This window comes from Oncorhynchus nerka, linkage group LG2 (assembly GCF_034236695.1).
Source record: "Oncorhynchus nerka isolate Pitt River linkage group LG2, Oner_Uvic_2.0, whole genome shotgun sequence".
NCBI lineage: Eukaryota > Metazoa > Chordata > Actinopteri > Salmoniformes > Salmonidae > Oncorhynchus > Oncorhynchus nerka.
In genome coordinates this window covers 40721253-40745982 of record NC_088397.1, presented here as the reverse complement: position 1 = coordinate 40745982, position 24730 = coordinate 40721253, and the positions used below count along the sequence as shown (strand labels likewise).

General features: G+C 40.3%; 1 protein-coding gene across 1 annotated transcript; it reads left to right on the top strand.

Annotated features, from left to right (window-relative positions):
- Positions 1-9391: 9391 nt before the first annotated feature.
- Positions 9392-24195, top strand: abraa (actin binding Rho activating protein a). The gene is made up of 2 exons (XM_029669750.2): positions 9392-10054; positions 13607-24195. The coding sequence occupies exons 1-2, from the start codon at positions 9491-9493 to the stop codon at positions 14054-14056; spliced, it is 1014 nt and encodes a 337-aa protein (XP_029525610.1). The 5' UTR covers positions 9392-9490; the 3' UTR covers positions 14057-24195.
- Positions 24196-24730: the final 535 nt, after the last annotated feature.

Below are 24730 nucleotides of genomic sequence, written 5' to 3'. Positions count from 1 at the left end.
CACAACCACAGAGACAGGAACAATCACCCATAAAACACACAGTGAAACCCAGGCTACCTAAATATGGTTCCCAATCAGAGACAACGAGAATCACCTGACTCTGATTGAGAACCGCCTCAGGCAGCCATAGCCTATGCTAGACACTCCTACTCAGCCGCAATCCCAATGCCTACTAAAACCCCAATACGAACACAACAAAATAAACCCATGTCACACCCTGGCCTGACCAAATAAATATATAAACACAAAATACTAAGACCAGGGCGTGACAACAGCCTTATTTTTCCTTATCAATCACACACAATACCCGCAATGACAAAGCAAAAACAGGTTTAGACATTTTTGAAAAAGTCAAAAAATACGTATAGAAATACCTTATTTACCTTATTTACATTCAGACCCTTTGCTAGGATACTCGAAATTGAGCTCAGGTGCATCCTGTTTCCACTGACCACCCGTGAAATGTTTCAACAACTTGATTGGAGTCCACCTGTGGTAAATCCAATAGAATTGACATGATTTGGAAAGGCACACATCTGTCTATATAAGTTCCCACAGTTGACAGTGCATGTCAGATCAAAAACCAAGCCATGAGGTCGAAGGACTTGTCCGTAGAGCTCAGAGACAGGATTCTGTCGAAGCACAGATCTGGGGAAGGGTATGGAAAAGTTGCTGCAGCATTGAATGTACCCAAGAACACAGTGGCCTCCATCTTTCATACATGGAAGCAGTCTAGAACCACCAAAGAGTCTTCATAGAGATGGCCACCTGGCCAAACTGAACAATCGGGGGAGAAGGGGGGTGACCAAGAACCCAATGATCACTCTGAATGAGCTCCAGAGTTCCTCTGTGGAGATGGGAGAATCTTCCAAAAGGTCAACCATCTCTGCAGCACTCCACTATTAATCAGGCCTCCTCAGTTAAATGCACATGACAGCCTGCTTGACATTTGCCAAAAGGCACCTAAAGACTCAAGATTCTCTGGTCTGATGAAAACAATATTGAAATCTTTGGACTTAATGCCAACTGTCACGTCTGGAGGAAACCTGGCACAATCCCTACAGTGAAGCATGATGGTAGCAGCATCATGTTGTGGGTATGTTTTTCAGCGGCAGGTACTGGGAGACTAGTCAGGATTGAGGGAAAGATGAACGGAGCAAAGTACAGAGAGATCCTTGATGAAAACTTGCTTCACAGCCTCAGGACCTCAGACTGGGGCGAAGGTTCACCTTCCAACAGGACAACGACCCTAAGCACACAGCCAAGACAACGCAGGAGTGGCTTCGGGACCAGTCTCTGAATGTCCTTGAGTGACCCAGCCAAAGCCCAGAACTTGAACCTGATCAAACATCTCTTGAGAGACCTGAAAACAGCTTGAGAGGAGCTCCAGAGAAGAACGGGAGAAACTCCACAAATACAGGTATGCCAAACTTGTACTGTCATACCCAAGAAGACTCAAGGCTGTGATCACTGCCGAAGGTGCTTCAACAAACTATTGAGTAAATGCTCTGGATACTCCTTCTTGTCTTCGTGAGCAATGGAACACAAGTGACTGCCATGAGAAAACAGTGGGATCACAAAATGGCTGCTTGATGGACAGCTGATATATTCTGCTCTCATTCACTCCCACAACAACATAGAAGCCTCATTATAATTTCTATTGATGGTTGACATCTAGTGGAACCCCTAGGCAGTGCAACATCCTTCATATCTCAAGGGGATTTCATTGAGGACTCTGGTGAATACATACAAGCTCAGATTTCTGACTTCCTGTTTTGATTTCAACTCAGGATTTTGCCTGCCAATATGAGTTCTGTTATACTCACAGACATCATTCAACCAGTTTTAGAAATTTCTGAGTGTTTTCTATCCAATACTAATAATAATATGCAAATATTAGCAACGATGACTGAGGAGCAGGCCGTATGAAATGGGCACCTTTTTATCCAAGCTACTCAATACTGCCCCTGCAGCCATACAAAGTTAAGCATGTGAAATGTCAGAATAATAGTAGAAAGAATAATTTATTTCAGCTATAACATTCCCCAGTGGGTCAGACGTTTACATAGTTAGTATTTGGTAGCATTACCTTTAAATTGTTTAACCTGGGTCAACCTTTTCGGGTAGCCTCCCACAATAAGTTAATTTTGGCCCATTCCTCCTGACAGAGGTGGTGTAACTGAGACAGGTTTGTAGACCTCCTTGCTCGCACACGCCTTTTCAGTTCTGCCACACATTTTCTATAAGCTTGAGGTCAGGGCTTTGTGATGGCCACTCCAATACCTTGACTTTGTTGTCCTTAAGCCATTTTGCCACAACTTTGGATGTGTGCTTGAGGTCATTGTCCATTTGACAGACCCATTTGCAACCAAGCTTTAATTTCTTGGTGATAGGGGGCAGTATTTTCACGTCCGGATGAAATGTATGCCCAAATTCAACTGCCTGCTACTCATCCCCAGAAGATAAGATCTGCATATTATTAGTAGATTTGGATAGAAAACACTCCGAAGTGTCTAAAACTGTTTGAATCATGTCTGTGAGTATAACAGAACCTATTTACCAGGCGAAACCCCGAGGACAAACCATTCAGATTTTTTTCGGGGTTGTCACTCTCTTTTCAATGAGGTTTCATTGGGATTCCAGATTTCTAAGGGACCTTCTTGCAGTTCCTATCGCTTCCACTGGATGTCAACAGTCTTCAGAAATTGGTTGAGGTTATTCCTTTGTGTAATGAAGAAGTACGGCCATCTTGAACGAGGAACGTGACCAGAAAGCTAGCTACAGTTGTTTTCCTCCTGTATTGAACACAGATCTTCCCGTCTTCAATTTTATAGATTTTTTACGTTAAAAAAGACCTAAAGTTGTATTGCAAAAGTAGTTTGAAATGTTTTGGCAAAGTTTACAGGTAACTTTTGAGATATTTTTTAGTCATGTTGCGCAAGTTGGAACCGGTGTTTTTCTTGATCAAACGCGCCAAATAAATAGATATTTTGGATATATATCGACGGAATTAATCGAACAAAAGGACCATTTGTGATGTTTATGGGACATATTGGAGTGCCAACAAAAGAAGGTAAGGCATGAATTATATTTTTATTTCTGCGTTTTGTGTCGCGCCTGCAGGGCGTCCCACATATCCCAGAGAGGTTAACTTCCTGACTGATGTCTTGAGATGTTGCTTCAATATATCCACATAATGTTCCTGCCTCATGATGACATCTATTTTGTGACGTGCACCAGTCCCTCATTCAGCAAAGCACCCCCACAACATGATGCTGCCACCCCCCTTGCTTCACGGTTGGGATGGTGTACTTTGGCTTGCAAGCATCCCCCTTTTTCCTCCTAACATAAAGATGGTCATTATGGCCAAACAGTTCTAATTTTGTTTTGTTAGACGAGAGGACATTACAATCTTTTTCACAATGTGCAATTGAAAACCGTAGTCTAGCTTTTTTTATGGAGGTTTTGGAGCAGTGGTTTCTTCCTTGCTGAGCGGCCTTTAAGGTTGTGTCGATATAGGACTCGTTTTACTGTAGATATAGGTACTTTTGTACCTGTTTCCTCCAGCATCTTCACAAGGTCCATTGCTGTTGTTCTGGGATTGATTTGCACTTTTCGCACCAAAGTACGTTCATCTCTAGGAGACAGAACGCGTCTCCTTCCTGGCCGGCATGACCGCTGCGTGGTCCCATGGTGTTTATACTTGCGCACTATTGTTTGAACAGATGAACGTGGTACCGTCAGGCTTTTGGAAATTGCTCCCAAGGATGAACCAGACTTTTTTCTGAGAGGCTGATTTCTTTTGATTTTCCCATGATGTCAAGCAAAGAGGCACTGAGTAGTAGGTAGGCCTTGAAATACATCCACATGTACACCTCCAATTGACTCAAATGATGTCAATTAGTCTATCAGAAGCTTCTAAAGCCATGACAAAATTTTCTGGATTTTTCCAAGCTGTTTAAAGGCACAGTCAACTTTGTGTATGTAAACGTCTGACCCACTGGAATTGTGATACAGTGAATTATAAGTTAAATAATCTGTCTGTAAACAATTGTTGGAAAAATTACTTGTGTCATGCACAATGTTGATGTCCTAACCGACTTGCCAAAAGTTTGTTAACAAGACATTTGTGGAGTGGTTGAAACATGAGTTTTACTGACTGCAACCTAAGTGTATGTAAACTTTCAGTTTCAACTGTATATCAGAAAAATACATGTATTTTTTGCATTAATTACTGTGAATTTTGTCTTTCATTTATCAGGACTAAGGATTGATAAAATAATAGCTGTATTAGGGTATGGGCAACCATAAGTTACGGAAAACAAACACAATTGCATTTTTATCGATAAATGCACAGAGATACCGAGACGAGATCCTGAGGCCAATTATCGTGCCATTCATCCACCACCATGTTTCAGCATGATAATGTTTCAGCATGATAATGCACAGCCCTATGTCGCAAGGATCTGTACACAATTCCTGGAGTCTGAGCATGTTTGGGATGCTCTGGATTGGCATGTACGACAGCGTGTTCCAGTTCCCGCTAATATCCAGCAGCTCTGCACAACCATTGAAGAAGAGTGGGACGATATTCCACAGGCCACAATCAACCACCTGATCAACTCTATGAGAAGGAGATGTGTCGCACTGCATAAGGCAAATGGTGGTCACACCAGATACTGACCGGTTTTCTGATCCACGTCCCTACCTTTTTTAAGGTATCTGTGACCAACAGATGCATATATGTAATCCCAGTCATGTCAAACCCATTGATTAGGGCCTAATTAATTTATTTCAAAAGACTAATTTCCTTATATAACTGTAACTCAGTAAAATCTTTTAAATTGCTGCATGTTGCATTTTATATTTTGGTTCAGGGTAGGCCTATGCTTTATATAAAGTGTGCTCTCCTACATAGAGTATGCAGATATTACGGTCGCTGTCCTTTCAGTACCACAAGCCTAGATGCCACATCCTTTTAAGTGTCACTGATTGATTTCACTATTGGTGATAGTGTGATAGTAAGGGTGTGGGCTACCATAAATTGGGTGCACCGTGTGGTTGTTGTTGCTTGTCGCATTATTCTCTGCCACTACTGTTATGTCTCTGTGCGAGTGGCAGCCCTATGCACGGCTCAGGCATTTTTAATTCATGATGTCATTAAAAAGCACTGCCTCTCCTGCATTAGAGCTAAATGCTGTATATTGTCAGGTGCATAAAGTGGGGGGGGGGGGATTCACACTAAAGGCCTAGGTTCAATAGCCACGGTTCACCACTGGGATTAACTGGTTGTTAAAACAACTAAATTGAGAAGATATCATTATGTTGTGTTTTGGTGATTAAATCAATGTTCTCATGGTATTTCACAGTAAAAATACGTTTTGGATTAATAGTTGTGTGGTGAAAGATGTCTCCAAATAAAATGAATGCACAATAAAATGTTTTTAATGTAGGACTTGCTGCGTTACAAGTGTTACCAGTTTGGAGCTTTGTATTAAAAGTTTAGAAAATTCCACACATACTTGGAAATAGCACCAAAGCGATTGACAAAAACTGTAGTATAATTAAGCAATAAGGCCCGAGGAGGTGTGGTATATGGACAATATTTTCAATAGCTAAGCTGTCCCTCGCATGACACAATGCAGAGTGCCTGGATACAGCCCCTAGCTATGGTATATTGGCCATATACCACAAACACTCGAGATATCTATTTGCTATTATAAACTGGTTACCAACGCAATTAGAGCAGTAAAAATAAATGTTTTGTCATACCTGTGATACACGGTCTTATATACCACGGCTGTCATCTGATCAACATTTAGGGGATCAAACCACCCAGTTAATAATGAATAATAGCATACATTGGATTGGATAAATGCTACTTTTTGAAAACAATTGATAACTATCCAGAAAAATGTCACCTTTGTGTTGTTGTAATTGTTTTTGCCAAGGCAGAAACTATTCTTCCTGGAGTCCGTCAAAATTAAGGCAGTTATACAATTTTAAAAACATTAAAATACATTCATAAACTTTTTCACAACACACCAAGTGTGTGTCCTCAGGCCCCTACTCTACTACCACATATCTACAACACAAAATCCATGTGTACGTGTGTGTATAGTAAGTATGTTATCATGTGTGTGAATGCATGTGTCTGTGTCTATGTTTGTGTTGCTACACAGTCCCTGCTGTTCCTTAAGGTGCATTTTTATCTGTTTAAAAAAAATCTAATTCTACTGCTTGCATCAGTTACCTGATGTGGAATAGAGTTCCATGTAGTCAGCTCTATGTAGTACTGTGTGTATCCCATAGTCTGTTCTGGACTTGGGGACTGTTAGTGTACACACAGCCAATAAGGACTCCTTGTCATGAACTATTCAAGCCCATATTTCCCATACTTAGTTTTCTTCAAAACTCATTGAAACCATTTTTTATATGCATACTAGATGACTGATAGGGGGCACTGTGTTGAAGCCATCGTGACTCCGTCTTGGCACTCCACCACCGTTGTAAAAAATATATTTGGGAAGCTATAAAAATCCATTAATTAATAATGTCTATGTTCGTTTTTGCCACATTTATTCTGTTACAGATACCTTAAATAATGCAACTTTTCAATCATATAATGTGAGTTAAATATCCATTTATAAATATCCTTACGGTAAAATATACTTAAATGCATGTAATTTTGTCCCTCAAATATTTAATTGGAATACTATAGAATTCCATTCATTACTATGGTGGACTGCTCCTACTGGGGAGTGCCAATTTGTATACATCATTGCTTGAGATATGATAAGAGGACAACAGAAGGCTGTTTCGACTTAATACACACTTCAAAGGAAATATGTGTCAGTCAGAGAGTAAGAGGAGCCAGCATATCTTATTAACTCTGATGTTAAAATCTGTTTAAGTACAACATACACCACCACTGTGAGTCACTCTTCATCCATTCACAGATAAACCAAAATGAGCAGGCAATGCTGGGTGTATTGTGAACACCAATCAGTGTATTTCTGTTTTGCAGTGCATACAGAATACATACAAGGCACTTGTGTGGAAGATTATGAAATAATATGAATCAAAAGGAAAATAATATAGACTGGCGGATTTAAAAAAAATCTTCACCACATGCCTTATGTCTGAATAACGGCTCAGTGAGGAAGACGAGCGATGCTTATTTTAAAAAACCTTAGTCAATCTAAATTGCACAATAAAAAAAGCTCCATCAAAATATGTCTGTTTTAGCTAAGGATAAGATTTTTCCACCACATTCCACCCACGTCTCAATCCACCACATTTCCTTTTCGGGTATTATATAATTGATATATATAGATATATCTAGTGTAATTGTTGCATATTGATGGATTCATGCAGGTCTCATCTGTGAAAGAGACCATGTTCTCAGCATGACTCCCTGCTTATATAAATGTTAAATAAAATAAAAATACAAATAGGCAGAGGTTTGGTCTTTCTCATCAGCGATGGAAGGGGCCAGAGCCGCAGCGGTGTTTGTCAGACCACAAAAACGTCTGACGCATCCGAACGGTTTGGGTTACCAACTTATATGACCCCACCATTGAAAGCTAAGACTCTCACGAACACGTTTTGCTCTACGACTCCCACAAGCCTCACAAGACTCGTCTAGGGGTAACCCGGTATTAATTGTAGTATGGAAGTAGTGCCAAAAAAAGGGGTTAATAGGCGGGCGTGTGATTTCAATAATTTCTATAAGAGTTTTCTTATATCTCGGCTATAGGACAGACACTTCAAAAGATACTTCCTTTTGATGTATTATTTGACTATGTGTTTTGCCATGTATGAATATGTAATTCAATGCGTTTCTATGAGCTAAAAGCAGTAAGGCCAAATGAAATGTTTCATCAAATAATAATAAAACATAATAATTTTGATACCTACAGGTGTCCTAAAATTAAAAATCAAATTGGTAAATGATCCTTGGTATGACCATCTTAATAAAACAATTCCATATGTTTGCTTAGTAGAATGCTTAGAGATAAGACACCACTTTTATCATTGTAATCATGTTGATGTCATCTCCATGGTTTGTGGTGAGAGAGAAAAATTCCTCCATGGAGGCCCAATCTGTTCTCTCGCAGTCATACACTGCCAGGTTTTTTCCCTGTGTCCACGTTGAAGCTTGGCCGCCTTCTGTGGAGGATATTTTTACAACCATGCAAGGAACAAACAAGTAACAAGATCTCAATTCTGGCTCCCTTGAAGTGTACGGCAATGACTCAAGAATTACATATTAAACAGATTTAAATGAAAGGACATGTGTGGAATGTGTTGTGAGAAATACATACAAATGGCAGTTTGATAAAGGTGTTAAAACCAAATCATCTTTATTGCTCAATGGACATCTTCCATTGATACGACCCAGATGATTGAAATATAAATTTATGGCTGTGAGTTTAGAAATATTAGAAATCCTTTGAAGCCTGTTATACTTTTCATATGAGTGTTGCACCTTCATGTCAGCGTTCATGTTAGTGCAAAATGTATCATCATAGGCACACTGATTGAGTGAGCAAATTTTCAAGTTTCTATCAAAGATGTATTTTTCAAGCAGACCTCATCAGAATTGATACACTGTTGATTTCATTAGATTTTTTTAAGGCTTGTTTTCCTACAATCTTTGTTTCTGACACAAGTGGACTTTTTATAAACAACAAACACACAAAGGATATTGTACAAATATAATTAGATTTTTGGTTGCTACAATATGTTTGATGGCCAGACAAAGCGGGCGTCCTTTTAGGCCTGTGTGCGTCTCCCCAAAATAACTCAGCTCAAGTTCTCTGGCCAGACCCATGCATCAATCAGCAGTAACCTCTCATACACACTCCAGCAGGCTCGCTCCAAAATAGAACAACACAGCGAACTGTCAAGCTATATGCAACATTGCATGAAAATAAATTATAGCATGACCCAAAAGTATTGATATCACAATTTTAGCAGATGCTCATTATCCAAGACAATTATTAGCTACGTAACACATATCCTCTATCAATGTGGGTTAAGCAGGAATTTGCCTTCAAAATAGAAATACAGCATTTATAAATCTAGCAAAAAAAACAAGAATGATGTATTCTTATGTTTGTGTGAGCAATTACTTTGTAGATCAGACGCTCAAACGTAGTGATTGTTAGAGGTTTGTTTCATCATGTATTTTTGTGTATATGCGTACGAGGGCAGAACCCTTGTAGACTGTCATTCACTGCAGAGAGTAACCATCTGTTGCCTGGCTCTCTTGAGGGGAAATTCCACCAATGTTTTGGGGTCGTGGTAGGCATCCATGTACGTAGAAAAAAATGTCACACGTTCGGCCTGTGACTGCTCTCCACGACAGTTTATTTAAAGCGGAGCAAAGGCAGCGAAGGATTATTTCAACTCACTCACTCACTCACTCACTGACTTTCCCTACAACATCAACACAATATCTTGTAAGCACGGTCAAGCAGGAGCCATGATGAGTACCAGCCAGGAGGATAGACCCTTTGTTAGGGCTGTGAGGAAGATCAAATGTGCCGCTATGGTCCACAGTCTTGCCAAGAGCTGGCAGGGCTGGGCCGACGAGAACTTGGTCAAACAAGTGACCATACCCTCTGGGTGGATGCCCACCTCCATCATTGAGGACGAAGAAAGGGAGAAGCAGAACGAGACAAAAATCCTAGTCAAGACACGTGTGGTCGAGGCAGACACCGACAGCGGCAGTCTGATCCGAACGGGTGAGGTGACCAAGAGCCACATGCCAAAGTACAGTGAGTACAGCACTGACCTGGTATGCTCAATCAAGGACAAGATCCAGATGGCACCTGAGGATGCCAACAAGCCCTTCCTGGGCAACGAGTCACCCACCCGGAGACGTCTGGGTGTGAGAGCTCAGGTACATCTGGGTAGTCAGGAGCAGAAGATGAACTCCCGTAGCAGCAGCCTGGACACAGAGGACAGCGGGTTGGGGGAGGAGGCCAGACTCAGCGACAACAGCGACCAGAGCGACCTGAACCAGCTGAAGATCAATAGGCCCAAGGTACAGTACCATTCTTTTGTTGGACCTTCATTTTGTGCGGCCATTCATAAAAATACTAAATACACAAATCAATGCAATACAGTAGACACACTTCAAAGGTAAACCCTCCTTTGTTTCTCAACAATCTTGCATGGGGGATATGATTTAACATCAGAATAAAAATGTTGATTTCATATTGGCAAAGTTAACAGGAAATGTGGTTGGCTGAAGAAAGGTACAACTCTAAAGTAAATTAAATAATTAGTATTGCTATTTTTGCACCATCACTAGTATCAATTCAACAAAACCACTGACTGTGTTTTTCAGATATTGGAATATCATGTGTAAGTTTTGTAGATCATGGTTGGACTTGGGTAAAAATGTATGGGAGAGGAGTTCCCAAATCACAGGGGGATTTTCCCCCAAAACTACCCTCTTAATTCCACAATGTTTGCCCTATTTTCATGCCTAAACATACTGTTATATTGCAGCTGCAGCCACTCTACCTGGTGATGTTCAGGAGATAATAAACAGGAGCAAACATTCACAGAGGCTGAGTTGAACTTAAAATATCTTTGCCTTTGTTATTGTGATATTGGGGAATGGACTTTGGTTCATATTGTCTGGCCTTCAAGAAAATACACAGATTTATAGGTATTGTATCTTCAATCTGTAGAATTTTAGCAACTGAACAAGACCAATGAGCCCTCCGTTCACCCTAGCAAAGAGTTGCATAACTTGGAGGGATATAAGTCCTTAAAAAGGCATGAAAATGTATTCTAAAACTCCAACACCTATTCTGGAATATACAGTAAACAAATAAATATAGTCACACATGCCTTCCCCCTGACCTTCAGGGATAATTACGAGGTCCTGATATCCTTGGTCAGGCGCAAGATTTATAATGGTGTTCGTCACATTACTAATGTGGCTCTGGACGTGTCAGGCTTGGGCCTCAGGTTTCACAATGTGCATTCTCCATGGTTTAAATGACTCTGTTGTGGAAGATTCGCCTGCCAGGGACCTCTTTGGAAATGCCAAAGCAAGGATCCCTTACACTGTGTTATATTTTAATGGTGTGGCAAAATGTAGATTTCCACCTAAATAAAATGTATATTTTTTAATGAGATGGTCATAAACAATAACTAGAAATGCGGCAAACTATAGTTTTGGCAAGTTGGTTAGGACATCTACTTTGTACATGACACAAGTAATTGTTTACAGACATATTATTTCACTTCTAATTCACTGTATCACAATTCCAGTGTGTCAGAAGTTTACATTCACTAAGTTGACTGTGCCTTTAAACAGCTTGGAAATTTCCTGAAAATTATGTCATGGCTTTAGAAGCTTCTGATAGGCTAATTGACATAATTTGAGTCAATTGGAGGTGTACCTGTGGATGTAATTCAAGGTCTACCTTCAAACTCAGTACCTCTTTGCTTGACATCATGGGAAAATCTTAAAAAATCAGCCACGATCTCAGATTTTTTTTTTTAGACCTCCACAAGTTTGGTTCATCCTTGGGAGCAATTTCCAAACACCTGAAGGTACCACAATCATCTGTACAAACAATAGTACACAAGTATAAACACCATGGGACCACACAGCCGTCATACCGCTAAGGAAGGAGACGTGTTCCATCTCCTAGAGATGAACGTACTTTGGTGCGAAATGTGCAAATCAATCCCAGAACAACAGCAAAGGACCTTGTGAAGATGCTGGAGGAAACAGGTACAAAAGTATCTATATCCACAGTAAAATGAATCCTATATTGACACAACCTGAAAGGCTGTTCAGCAAGGACGGAGCCATTGCTCCAAATCCTCCATAAAAAAGCCAGATTACAGTTTGCAATTGCACATTGGGAAAAATATTGTAATTTTTGGCGAAATGTCCTCTCGTCTGATGAAACAAAAATTGAACTGTTAGGCCATAATGACCATCGTTATGTTTGGAGGCAAAAGGGGGAGGCTTGCAAGCCGAAGAACACCATCCCAACCGTGAAATACGGGGGTGGCAGCATCATGTTGTGGGAGTGATTTGCTGTAGGAGGGACTGGTGCACTTCCAAAAAAGATGGCATAATGAGGAAAGAAAATGATGTGGATATATTGAAGCAACATCTCTAGACATCAGTCAGGAAGTTAAATTCACCCACCTTATTGTGGGAAGCTTGTGGAAGTATACCCGAAACGTTTGACCCAAGTTAAACAATTTAAAGGCAATGCTACCAAATACTAATTGAGTGTATGTAAACTTCTGACCCACTGGGAATGTGATGAAAGAAATAAAAGCTGAAATATCATTCTCTCTTCTATTATTCTGACATTTCAAATTCTTAAAATAAAGTGGTGATCCTAACTGACCTAAAACAAGGATTTTTTTTACCATGATTAAATGTCAGGAATTGTGAAAAACTGTGTTTAAATGTATTTGGCTAGGGTGTATGTACACTTCCAACTTCAACTGTATGTAGGGTAAGAGGGCTTTTCAATGTATATGCTTTCTAAATATACTATACTAACAATCAAGTTATTAACAACTTATTTTAACATTTCACCTTTCTTATAACTGTTAAATAATAATTATCATATGTAGTGAAAATACAAATTTGGCCCCATTTCGTATAACTGATGACAGAGCATTTTCTACATTTTCTAAGTGTCCTCAAATGTCTGCTGACTTATAAATTCTGTTTTACATAGAAGATGATTTCATCCCCCTGTGACCAGGAGAAGGTGGTCGTATTTCAATTCTACAAAATTATTCCGTACTTTTTCATGTTGAGAGCTGGATTCGATCGACTTTCCCTTTTAACATGCCCCTTAACACCCAGGCTGAGCTACGTTGCTCAGGGGCAGGTGAAATCTTTGTCTGGATAGGCCAGAAAATGTGACACGTCACTCCCTATGCAAATATCACGTGTGAAACCTGACACTTCACTTCAGCTCAGCTGACACAGTGGTAGCGGAAAGCAGATGGGGCTTTCTGACACTATAAGGCACTGGACCCTGCGACATTCACATAGCGCTTTGTACCCCAAAATGTCAGTAGGAACCGGTTCAGAACCATTCAAAGTCCCCTAAATAGGGGACTTAACATTTAAGAGAGAAGTGGGGCTACTAATCAACATAAATATGAGCCAGTTTCCTGGACTAAAAAGTACTGGAGATTCTCCATTGAGCATGTTTTTTGGTCAAGGATTAGGCGTAGCCCTTTTCTGCAGTCATTGACCAAATGCTCCCTCTTTGGCCTCGTGGGTGGAATGTTATTCATATTTTTTATCATTTCATAATTAATCAAGATTATAAACAAAAAACTGAAGAAAATCCGGTGTTTCTATCTCAAACAGTTTTGTTAAAACCTGCAGTTAAAGGTTAATATGGGTCCTGTGTCATTAATACATTGCAAAACTTGTAGTGTTTGTCGTGAATTTAGTAGTGTTAGTCGCGTAACTTTTCTTTGTGTTATTGTAATTTTACTTTCTGTGACAATCCAATGAAGAGATTGCCAATGCAAATCAACCCACTTTATAATCTGAGCTAATCTGACATTCCTTCTTATTCTGCAGATTAGAGTCACCACCATGGGTGACATCAAGAGCAGGTGGCAGAAGTGGTCCCAGCAGCACTTAGAAGGTCAGAAGCTCAACCCCTTCAGTGAGGAGTTTGACTATGAGCATGCCATGGCCCAGCGGTTGCAGAAGGGTGATGAAGGCTACGGACGCCCCAAAGAGGGATCCAAGACAGCCATGCGTGGCGACCGAGCCCAGAAACATGTGTACAAAGAAATGGAGGAGTTGTGCTGGATCGTCAAGGACATGGGCCTCAAGGACAAGAACGGAAAATCCTACATAACTTTCGGCAGGCTGTTTGACCGCTATGTCAAAATCTCGGACAAAGTGGTGGGAATAGTTTTGCGCTGCCGCAAACACAAAATGCTTGACTTTGAGGGAGAGATGCTGTGGAAAGGCCAGGATGACCATGTAGTCATTACTCTGAGAGATGTGAAAGAAGACTGAACCTGCAGATGATCTAGACTTTGACCAACACCTCTATCCTCACAATTTACCTAGACCCACAAGTGCCTTTCATATTCTGACCAGCAACAGTCCAGGAGTAGATGTCTTAAGCATTCTAACCATGATAGCCACTGGTCATGAGTTCAACCTCAGTAGGATATTCTAAACATGCTGCAGGCCATTTTTCTTCAATTACGTGACAAAATAAAGTGAGAAAAAAAACATGTGGTTTGTGGACACAATAGTGATATGTGGGTTGACTCAAAACCCGCAGTTGATGCAGTTATACAAAGAGAAAACAATACATTAAAAAATCCATAAATGTATAACTCTTGTGAAATTTATATCTTTAGGCTACACTGAGTTTTTTCATTAGTGTGTAAGCCTAAGCTTTTAGGACCTAACTGTTCGTGCTCCAAATAGCCTACCCTCCATTTGCCAAATGCTTATGGTAACGGGCAGAAAGAGTTAATGTTGATCCACTGATTAAATAAGAGAAACGTTTGCGAAAATGGAGAGTTGAAAATAAAGAAGTGGTAAAAAAATTGGTGAAGTGGTAAAAGAGGATGAAAGCAGTGTTTACTGTATGTTACTGTATGTCTGATGATTGTGAGGCGCTATACAAATTTGACAGTCACAAGACAGGTAGTTATAAAAGGCCTATGGCACATCATGGGAACTGTAGCCTACTGTTCAGGTGGGTTAAATGGAAACTGAAATCTGGACACTGACTGTAGGTCTATAACCTTTGCTAGCGGTTAGAAGCATTGGGCCTGTAACCGAAAGGTCACAGATTCATATCCCAGAGTAGACTAGGTGAAAAATCTGCCGATGTGCCCATGAGCAAGGCAATTCATCCCAATTGCTCCAGGGTCGCCATCAATAATGGCTGATCCCTAGCTCTGACCCCACTCTCATGGGGAGTAGGATACGCAAAAAAATGAATGTCCAATTCACACGTGTGAAATAGGAAAAATGCAAGTGTACATTTTGATTCGGGAAGAGGAGTGGAGAAAATGATTTATTTCAGGATCTTGAAAGAATTTGAATGTGTAGTTAGTGACCTTCTATAGAGGTGCTACATAAAATGTGCCTCCAAGCAGAACTGAAATCTTATCAGTGTGAAATGACCAAATCTTATTTGGTAATTTTCACAGCTTTCTATTTCCTTACGAGCGTGCAATGGCCAAGAACATACTTCCATTTTATTGCATTTTCTAGATTGTAGCCTTCATTCTATCGATGTATTACATGATTCTTGTCACGCCCTGATCTGTTTCACCTGTTCTTGTGATTGTCTCCACCTCCTCCAGCTGTCGCTTATTTTTCCCTGTGTATTTATCCCTGTGTTTCCTGTCTCTCTGTGCCAGTTTGTCTTGTATGTTTTCAAGTCAACCAGCGTGTTTTTCCCATACTCCTGTTCTCCATTCTCTTTTTCTAGTCTTCCCGGTTTTGACCCTTGCCTGTTTTTTCTGGACTCCGTACCCGCCTGCCTGACCCTTCTGCCTGCCATGACATCTAGCCTGTCTGCCACTTCTTGGACTCAGAATCTGTTTTTGACCATTTGCCTGTCCACGACCATTCTCTTACCTACTTTTGGATTAAATAAACAACAAAGACTCTAACCATCTGCCTCCTGTGTCTGCATCTGGGTCTCGCCTTGCGTCCTTATTGTACGAACTGGCCATGACAGACCCAGCAGACTTGGACCAGCTCCGCCACGCTGTCTCCCTGAAGGGAGCCACTATTGGGAGACATGTGGAGTTCTCCAGTAGCTGGGAGAGAGGCGACCAGTAAACTTCTGGAATTACGTCAAAACTCCCATAGTGTGGCAGACTACGCGGCTGATTTTCACACATTGGCCGCCAAGAGTGCCTGGAATCCAGAGTCTCTTTTCGATACTTTTCTTCACGCATTATCTGAGATGGTAAAAGATGAGCTAGCTGCTCGGGAACTACCAGTGGATCTTGACTCTCTCATCGTCCTCACCATTAGAATTGATGGACGACTAAGGGAACGCATGAGTGAGAGGACTTCTGGTCTCTGGCACACTCGTTCATCCGCAGTGGCTCGCTCACCTTCGAGGGAACCCAGAAGTCCCCGAGGATGGTTTTTCCAAGAGGATCCGAAGCCACCCGAGCTCCGTCGAGAATCATCGACGACGGGTGAATCGGATACACCAGAACCTATGCAACTGGGAAGAGCTAGATCCTGGTGGATGACATCCTGGTTTTCTCCCGTTTTGCCCAGGAACACGTTCTCCATGTGCGACAAGTTCTTCAGTGTCTTCTGAAGAACCAGTTGTTTGTTAAAAACTTCTCAGGGATAGGCGCCCCATCAACGCGACAGTTGTAAATCATGCAGAGCCTTTTGTCACCATTGCAGATTTTAGAGAAACAACAAATGTCGGTACATATAAATGTCTTATATCGGCTGAAAGCTTACATGTTTGTTAATATAACTGCATTGTCCAATTTCCAGTAGCTATTACTTCGGGGAAAAAATGCTATGCTATTGTTTGAGGAGAGCTCCTAACAACAAAACACTTTTTTTTCACCACGATAGGTGAAATGTGTACTTACATTCTAAAATCTTGCTCTGATTTATCATCTGAAGGGTCCCAGAGAAAACATGAAGCGTTGTTTTGTTAGATTAATAAATCATTTTCATATCCTAAAAAGGTCCATATAGCATGCACGATCAATTTTGTATTTCCACCTGTTCAATTTGCAAAGAAAGGAGTCTGTGGAAATCTAACCCTAAACATTGTTTCAACCAGTCAAATCACGTTCGTATTTAGGTTGTTTTGTTATTTGTATTTTCTTCTACCAGATATATTGTGTTATATTCTCCCATATTCACATTTCCACAAACATCAATGTTCTTCCTTTCAAATGGTACCAACAATATTCATATCCTTGCTTCAGTCCTGAGCTACAGGCCGTTAGATTTTGGTATGTCATTTTTGACAAAAATGTAAAAAAGGGGGCTATCCCTAAGAAGTTTTAAAGTGGAGAAGAGCAAGTTCCACCGCTCCACAATCACTTTTCCGGGATACATAATAAAAAATAAAAAAAACTTTATTTAACTAGGAAAATCAGTAAAGAACAAATTCTTATTTTCAATGACGGCCTAGGAACAGTGGGTTAACTGCCTTGTTCAGGGGCGGAACAACAGATGTTTAATTTGTCAGCTTGGGGATTCGATCTTGCAAACTTCCGGTTACTAATCCAACGCTCTAACCACTAGGCCATCTGCCGCCCCAAAATCATCTCTGAAGGGAATGTTCAGATTGGTCCGTAAAAAGTGAGAGAGTGGTGGATTGGTTCCAACCCACGTACAGGGTGCAGCTACAGCGGTTTCTGGGGTTTTCTCATTTTTACCGTTGTTTCATTCGGGGCTACAGCAACCTGGCTGCTCCCCTCTCTGCACTCACCTCTCCCACAGTACTGTTCACATGGTCCCCTGCAGCAAACAAGGCTTTTGTGGATTTGAAGCAACGATTCACCACTGCCACCATCCCCTTCCATCCGGATCCGACCCGTCAGTTTGTGGTGGAGTTTGACGTTTTTGACGTGGGAGTAGGGGCCGTTCTTTCTCAGCGATCCGTCCAGGACCAAAAGCTTCATCCCTGTGCCTTCATGTCCCATCGTCTCAACTCGGCGGAGAGGAACTATGACGTTGGCAACCGGGAACACCTAGCAGTAAATATGGCCCTGGAGGAGTGGAGGCACTGGCTGGAAGGGGCGAGACATCTAATTTGGAATATCTCCACACAACCAAGCGCCTTAACTCTAGGCAGGCCCGGTGGGCTCTGTTATTCACAGAGGTTTAATTTCACCTTCTCCTACCACCCAGGGTCCAAAAACGTGAAGCCGGACACCCTTTTCCACCTGTACAGTTCCGCTACCACACCCTTGGAATCAGAGACCATCCTCCCTGCCTCATGTTTGGCGGCTGCGCTTGTCTGGGGTATTGAGGCTCTGGTTCGCAAAGCACAACGTTCCCAGCTGGACCCTGGGGAAGGTCCGGCTAACCGGATGTTCGTTCCTGATTCAAGTCCTGAAATGGGCTCATTCCTCCAGGCTTACCTGTCATCCTGGTTCTCGTCATACCCTGGCTTTCCTTCGACAGCGCTTCTGGTGGCCCACCATGGCTCCTGATGTCTTGGCCTTCGTCACTGCATGCATGGTGTGTGCTCAAAGCAAGACTCTGCAGTAGGCTCCGTCTGGTCACCTTCAGCCATTTCCTGTTCCTCATCTCCTCTGGTTCCATATTTCCCTGGATTTTGTCACTGGGCTTCCTGCGTCAGATGGCAACACCACCATCCTGACAGTGGTTGACAGGTTCTCCAAGGCCACCCATTTCATCCCTCTTCCTAAATTACCTTCCGCCAAAGAGACGGCCCAGCTCATGGTGCATGGTGCCAGGAACACTCTCCCCTGCTCGGGTACTGGACTATCCCCCTTCGAATGCTCCAAGGGATATCAGCCCCCACTCTTCCCAGTGCAAGAAGTGGAGGTCAACCCATCTTCACCCTAGATGTTCGTCCGTCGCAGTCGGCGTACCTGGAAAAGAGATCCGACGGCTCTTCTCAAGACAACCTCCAGGTATCGTCCACAAGCAGATTGCCACCGGACTCTTGCTCCCCACTGTCGGGAAGAGGGTATGGTTATCCACTCAGGACCTACCCCTACTGGTAGAATCCCATAAACTTTCCCCCGTTTCATTGGTCTCCATTCTCTTTTTCTAGTCTTCCCGGTTTTTACCCTTGCCTGTTCTGGTCAGCAAAGGTTAATTTTGTCTTCTAAGGCAACATATTATAACAGGAGAGATGCTGCATGTATCTAGTTACAGACAAGTTGACTAACAAATAGTCAAAAAATTGTTCTGCCGTCTCTGACTGTAGCCTACAGCGCATTTTCAATATTTCCTGGTTAGAGTCAGGTGCGGTCAGATTTTCACTTCATCACATATCGTTGGGTGGTTGCGGAGGTTTATTAGCAAATGCGGGTGGGTGCAGGTGAACAATCAGCTGACACCACTAGAACACACGCTTGAACAAGTCACATCTGAAAAATGTCACGTGGATATTTTGTTTACATGAGTCAGACATGGTTTTCCGTGGTTTCACATTGATTTTCACATGTACATTTGTTTGTACATGTACATTTGTTTGGACACAAATAATCCTTTGCAAAATGTTAACTATGCAAGCCATTGGCAAATGGATACAGCTCTTCATCATGCAAACAATGATAGCCATTGAACATGAGTAGAAAGATCAAGGGAAAGTCAAGTCTGAAATTTCAAAGTGGAACTTACAAACTTCAGAAGCCTTTTTAAACCTTAAATACACTACAAGTCAAAAATGTCCTGCAATTGCATGAAAGTGCTCCTGCAACATTGTGATCAAATTAAGATCCGACATCTGTATTGGACATAAGTAAAGGACACTTGTGGTGTTCCACAAACTAACAGTGGTTGCAGTTCCTGAGTTTCGATTACCATTTATGCTAGAATCTGGTTTTGAATAGAGCCTAATGATGCTCTATTAGATATGGGAGGCAATCTTGAGTATGCTGAACATGATATGCTAAACATTTAAAACATTATAAGATCATGTTACTGGAACGTACAATAAGCTATCAGCATTCAGTGTAGTTTTTTCATTCCATGATTGAAATATGATATACAAGAAACAGCTCACATCTTTATATTAACAGGGATAGTTGCTTAACGTGAACATTTATTTCAAAATTAAAGCAAGTCTTCTTACAGAAAGTCAATGTGTACATTTCCAGATTTGTATACAGTGATACAGGTTATTTATTTGTTTGTTCTTGACTGTATTATATTTCCCCCAAACAGCTGTATTTATAATGAAAATATTTTTGTGTTATTTGAAATACGTTTTTTTGTGGGAAAATGTTGGTTTCCCTCTCTTTGATCATCTGTGACTTTTAGGTGACAGGTCTTTGGTTGTGAGCCAAAAGCCCCTTATCTAAGAATTGTGTGTGTGTGCGTGGGTGCATGTCTCTATGTACCTACAGTACCAGTCGAAAGTTTGGACACGCCTACTCATTCCAAGGGTTGATCTATATTTTTACTATTTTCTACATTGTAGAATAATAGTGAAGACATCAAAACTATGAAATAACACATATGGAATCAAGTAGTAACCAAAAAAGTGTTAAACAAATCAAAATATATTTTATATCTTAGATTGTTCAAATAGCCACCATTTGCCTTGATGACAGCTTTGCACACTCTTGGTATTTTCTCAACCAGCTTCATGAGGTCACCTGGAATGCATTTCAATTAACAGGTGTGCCTTGTGAAATGTCTTTGCCTAATGTGTTTGAGCCAATCAGTTTTGTTGTGACAAGTGGGTGGGATAGAGAAGATAGCCCTATTTGGTAAAATACCAAGTCCATATTATGGCAAGAACAGCTAAAATAAGCAAAGACAAATGACAGTCCATCATTACTTTAAGGCATGAAGGTCAGTCAATCCAGAAAATTTCAAGAACTAATATTTCGTCCATTGCAGTCACAAAAATCATCAAGCACTATGATGAAGCTGGCTCTCATGAGGACTGCCACAAGAACAGAAGACCCAGATTTACCTCTGCTGCAGAGGATAAGTTCATTAGAGTTCCCAGCCTCAGAAATTGCAGCCCAAATAAATGCTTCACAGAGTTCAAGCAACAGACACATCTCAACATCAACTGTGCAGAGGAGACTGTATGAATCAGGCCTTCATGGTCAAATTGCTGCAAAGAAACCACTACTAAAGTACACCAAAAAGAAGGGACCTTCTTAGGCCAAGAAACACGAGCAATGGATATTAGACCAGTGGAAATCTGTCGTTTGGTCTGATGAGTCCAAATTTGAGGTTTTGGGTTCCAACCGCCATGTCTTTGTTAAATGCAGAGTAGGTCAACGGATTATCTCCTTATGTTTGTTTCCCACCGTGCAGCATAGAGGAGGAGGTGTGATGGTGTGGGGGTGCTTTGCTGGTGACACTGTCTGTGATTTATTTAGAATTCCAGGCACACTTAACCAACATGGCTACCACGGCATTCTGCAACGATACACCATCCCATCTGGTTTGCGCTTAGTGGGACTGTCATTTGTTTTTCAACAGGACAATGACCCAGCACACCTCCAGGCTGTGTAAGGGCCATTTGACCAAGAAGAAGAGTGATGGAGTGCTGTATCATATGACCTGGCCTCCACAATCACCTGATCTCAACCCAATTTAGATGGTTTGGGATGAGTTGGACTGCAGAGTGAAGGAAAAGCAGCCAACAATTGCTCAGTATGTGTGGGAACTCCTTCAAGGCTGTTTGAAAAGCATTCTAGGTGAAGCTGGTTGAGAGAATGCCAAGAGTGTGCAAAGCTGTCATAAAGAGGAAGCTACTTTGAAGATCTAAAATATGAAATATATTTTGTTTTGTTTAACACTTTTTTGGTTACTACATGATTTCATATGTGTTATATCATAGTTTTGATTCCTTCACCATTATTCGACAATGTATAAAATAGAACAAATAAAGAAAAACCCTTGTGTCCAAACATTTGACTGGTACTCTATATGAGGTGTGTATAGTTGGGTGTGTGGATGAGTGTGACCTTACTGTACTACACACTAATCAAATCACAGGAAGTTGAAGCGGATCTTAAAAGAGACTGAGAGCCAGGAAGGCTCCCAGACACAAGCAGAAGTCTGTTGTGTTGACATTCACACGAAAAAGGACTAGAGGCCAAATTATTCCGTGACCTTCGGAGGTCTATTCAAACAATTCAAACAAATCAATTAAAAAAGTAAGTTCCCTATGTATGTTCATCCACTTCAAAGTAATTCCAGTATCCAAACTGCACTGTGCACTCGCAGCATTTGATTTACTGTATGTAACAGCTCAAAAAGTGTAATGACATTCAGCAATTGTCTTTGGGTTTACACTCTTGTAGCCTGAAATAATTTATGTGTCTTGCTGACAAAAGGATATTTTTTGTTGAAAGAAGAGTTGAGACACCTGAAGAGGGGCTGAAATACAAGACTGTCCTGGGAAGACGTGCAGCCACATAGAATTCATTTTTTAAAAACCATGACACAGAGTAATGTGCACACTGCAAAGGACAACCAACAACCAGGCTGTGCTCTGCCTATGACCGCCATGGAGTGCCCTATGCAGTCTACAAATGCTGTAGGTAACTTTATTCCTCAGGCCAAGAGTCTGAAAATGCAGAAAATATGACTTTAGGCTAGGTTGCATTGTTTACATAATCCGTTCATAAATAATTAACATTGATGTATCGGTATAGATTGTATTGCTTACCATAATCTGTTGATTTCATGTTGTCTGTCAAAGATACACACAGCAATGTTCACAACATGTTGTTACAAATAGGAGTAAACTATTTTATTGACAGTTGGAATAGAATAATAATTCACCAAATTATGCATTACTCAACAATTAGTTTGAAAGAATTTCAAATATTCATGTTATAAATTATTGTGAATAAACCAAGGATCCACATGCTTAACAGCATCAGAAAGGATGTGTTCCCCATTTCATCCCACACCTCTGCACAAGAAAATGATATGCTCTGGGTCTAGTTGAAACACACCCATGTATTTTATGAACATAAAACAGTGCTTTCCTCTTTTAAATACCCAAACCCGCAAAGCAACAGAGACACATGGGGCAAATGAAGCTGTGACAAAATAAGCATTGGACAAAATTGAATTCAAAATAAGTTGAGACATCGAAGAAAAAAAAACAGTTCACATTTTCACACTTTTTTTCCCCCTTGAATTACATTTTAGGATTGTTAAGTCATCTGGTATGATTCTTGTGTTTTTAAGGCCTCTACTTGCATCACAGTTGATGGTAATGAATTTAAATGTGCATGACAGATATGAGTAAAACAAAAGGGATAGGGATTCTGATGATAGCACATTTTTGTGTTTTTGACATTCTCCACCAATTAACCATATTGAAACATCTCATTACAACAAACTCAAAGTCACACACCACTGCATCAGACCCATGAATTAAACTGTTGGATAGGCGATATCATACCTCTATGGCTGAGATACAGTATATGAGACAACCACAAGTTAAATTTGAAATCGGGTTGCAGTTGTAAGTAGTTACATGGTTAATATTTTGAGCATTCTTCAAACATTTCCTACAATACCAATGTTTTTCATTCAATCATAACATTTATTTTTTTATTATATCACAGTTGGTGAATTTTACAATAAACCATGTTCCATTCCATTTGGAAATCCAAAATGGTACACCGAAGTACTAAAGTAGGTGAATGACAACCATGCAATGTCAATATTCTTTTCTTTTCTTAATTTTTCATATAGCTACTTTAAATTGATTTTGAAAGTAATGGTATAAGGAACAGAAGCCTGGAAGCTATTGTCTTTAATTGATAAAGGTTATTCCTCAAACTAAAACCTTCCATCAGTTTTTGATTGGAAAATGACTTCAGTTTTAAAATGGAGATTATTTAATGCCATGTGTATCTTTCAGTTGACATGGTACTAAATAATATCAGTTATTTTTGAAAACAGATTTTTCCCCAAAGGTTTGTTTTACATATAAAAAGAAAATATTTTGGCACAAAGAAATAAAAAATACAAAAACATTCCATTTAAGATAAGTAGATTGATTTGATCTATACATTTTTTCATGTGTGAAATGTACAAAATACAATCGTACAGTACAATGCACTTTTTTACAAATGTTTTAAATCCTTAAGTAGTTTTTCCAATATTCTTTAATAATATGGCGTCTTTCTTTTCATGTCTCTTCTATATAATATGTTCAGGCTAGTAAAGGTTCAATCCAAATGTTTTCTTGTTTGATTGTAAACTTGGTACAATGTGGTAAATGAGTTTTCTAGTCAGACTATGAGTGAAACTGTTTTTCAACCTATCACCAACTCTGTTTAATTTTGTCCTCTTGTCCTATTGGGCAACCCTAATGATGTAGCATTTGTCAGTTCAAACACATGCATACACTTATACACTCACTCACACACGTGTGTGTGTGTGTGTGTGTGTGTTTGAACTGACAAATGCATGCTTACATACATACATACATACATACATACATACATACATACATACATACATACATACATACATACATACATACATACATACATACATACATACATACATACATACATACATACTTTACACACTTATTGTCTACACTGGATAGCATATAAATTACTTACAGGTTGTATTAGCTTAATAATAGTTTTAGCCTTATACATCACACTTAGAGGGACATAACATGGAGGTTTGTTGTGGATTGTTGTGGATGGGTGCTGCTACTTATTGCTTTACAAAATGAAGATATTGGTTGGAAAAATACATGTTTCAAAACAGTAAGTCTTGGTATCATATTCCTGTACCAGTGCTACCTGCTCTAGTGAGCTCTTATCTTCATCACTTTGATGCTGTGCCTACAATTTAATGTTCATCTTAAGACTTGAATTTAGTCTTCAAGTTAATTCAGCATTTTCAAAATGTTGTCTCCATATTATTTAAATTTTTTTACATTTCATAAAAATTTGACTTAATACATTATACACAACATGTAGGCTCATTCTAGCTAGACCCGGGTGTTCTGTGTAGTAC

Excerpts from the sequence above, each read along its gene's own strand:
- abraa (XM_029669750.2), top strand. The coding sequence starts at position 9,491 with ATGATGAGTACCAGCCAGGAGGATAGACCCTTTGTTAGGGCTGTGAGG. Across the intron at positions 10,055-13,606 it reads TGAAGATCAATAGGCCCAAG|ATTAGAGTCACCACCATGGG; the intron begins GTACAGTACCAT and ends CTTATTCTGCAG.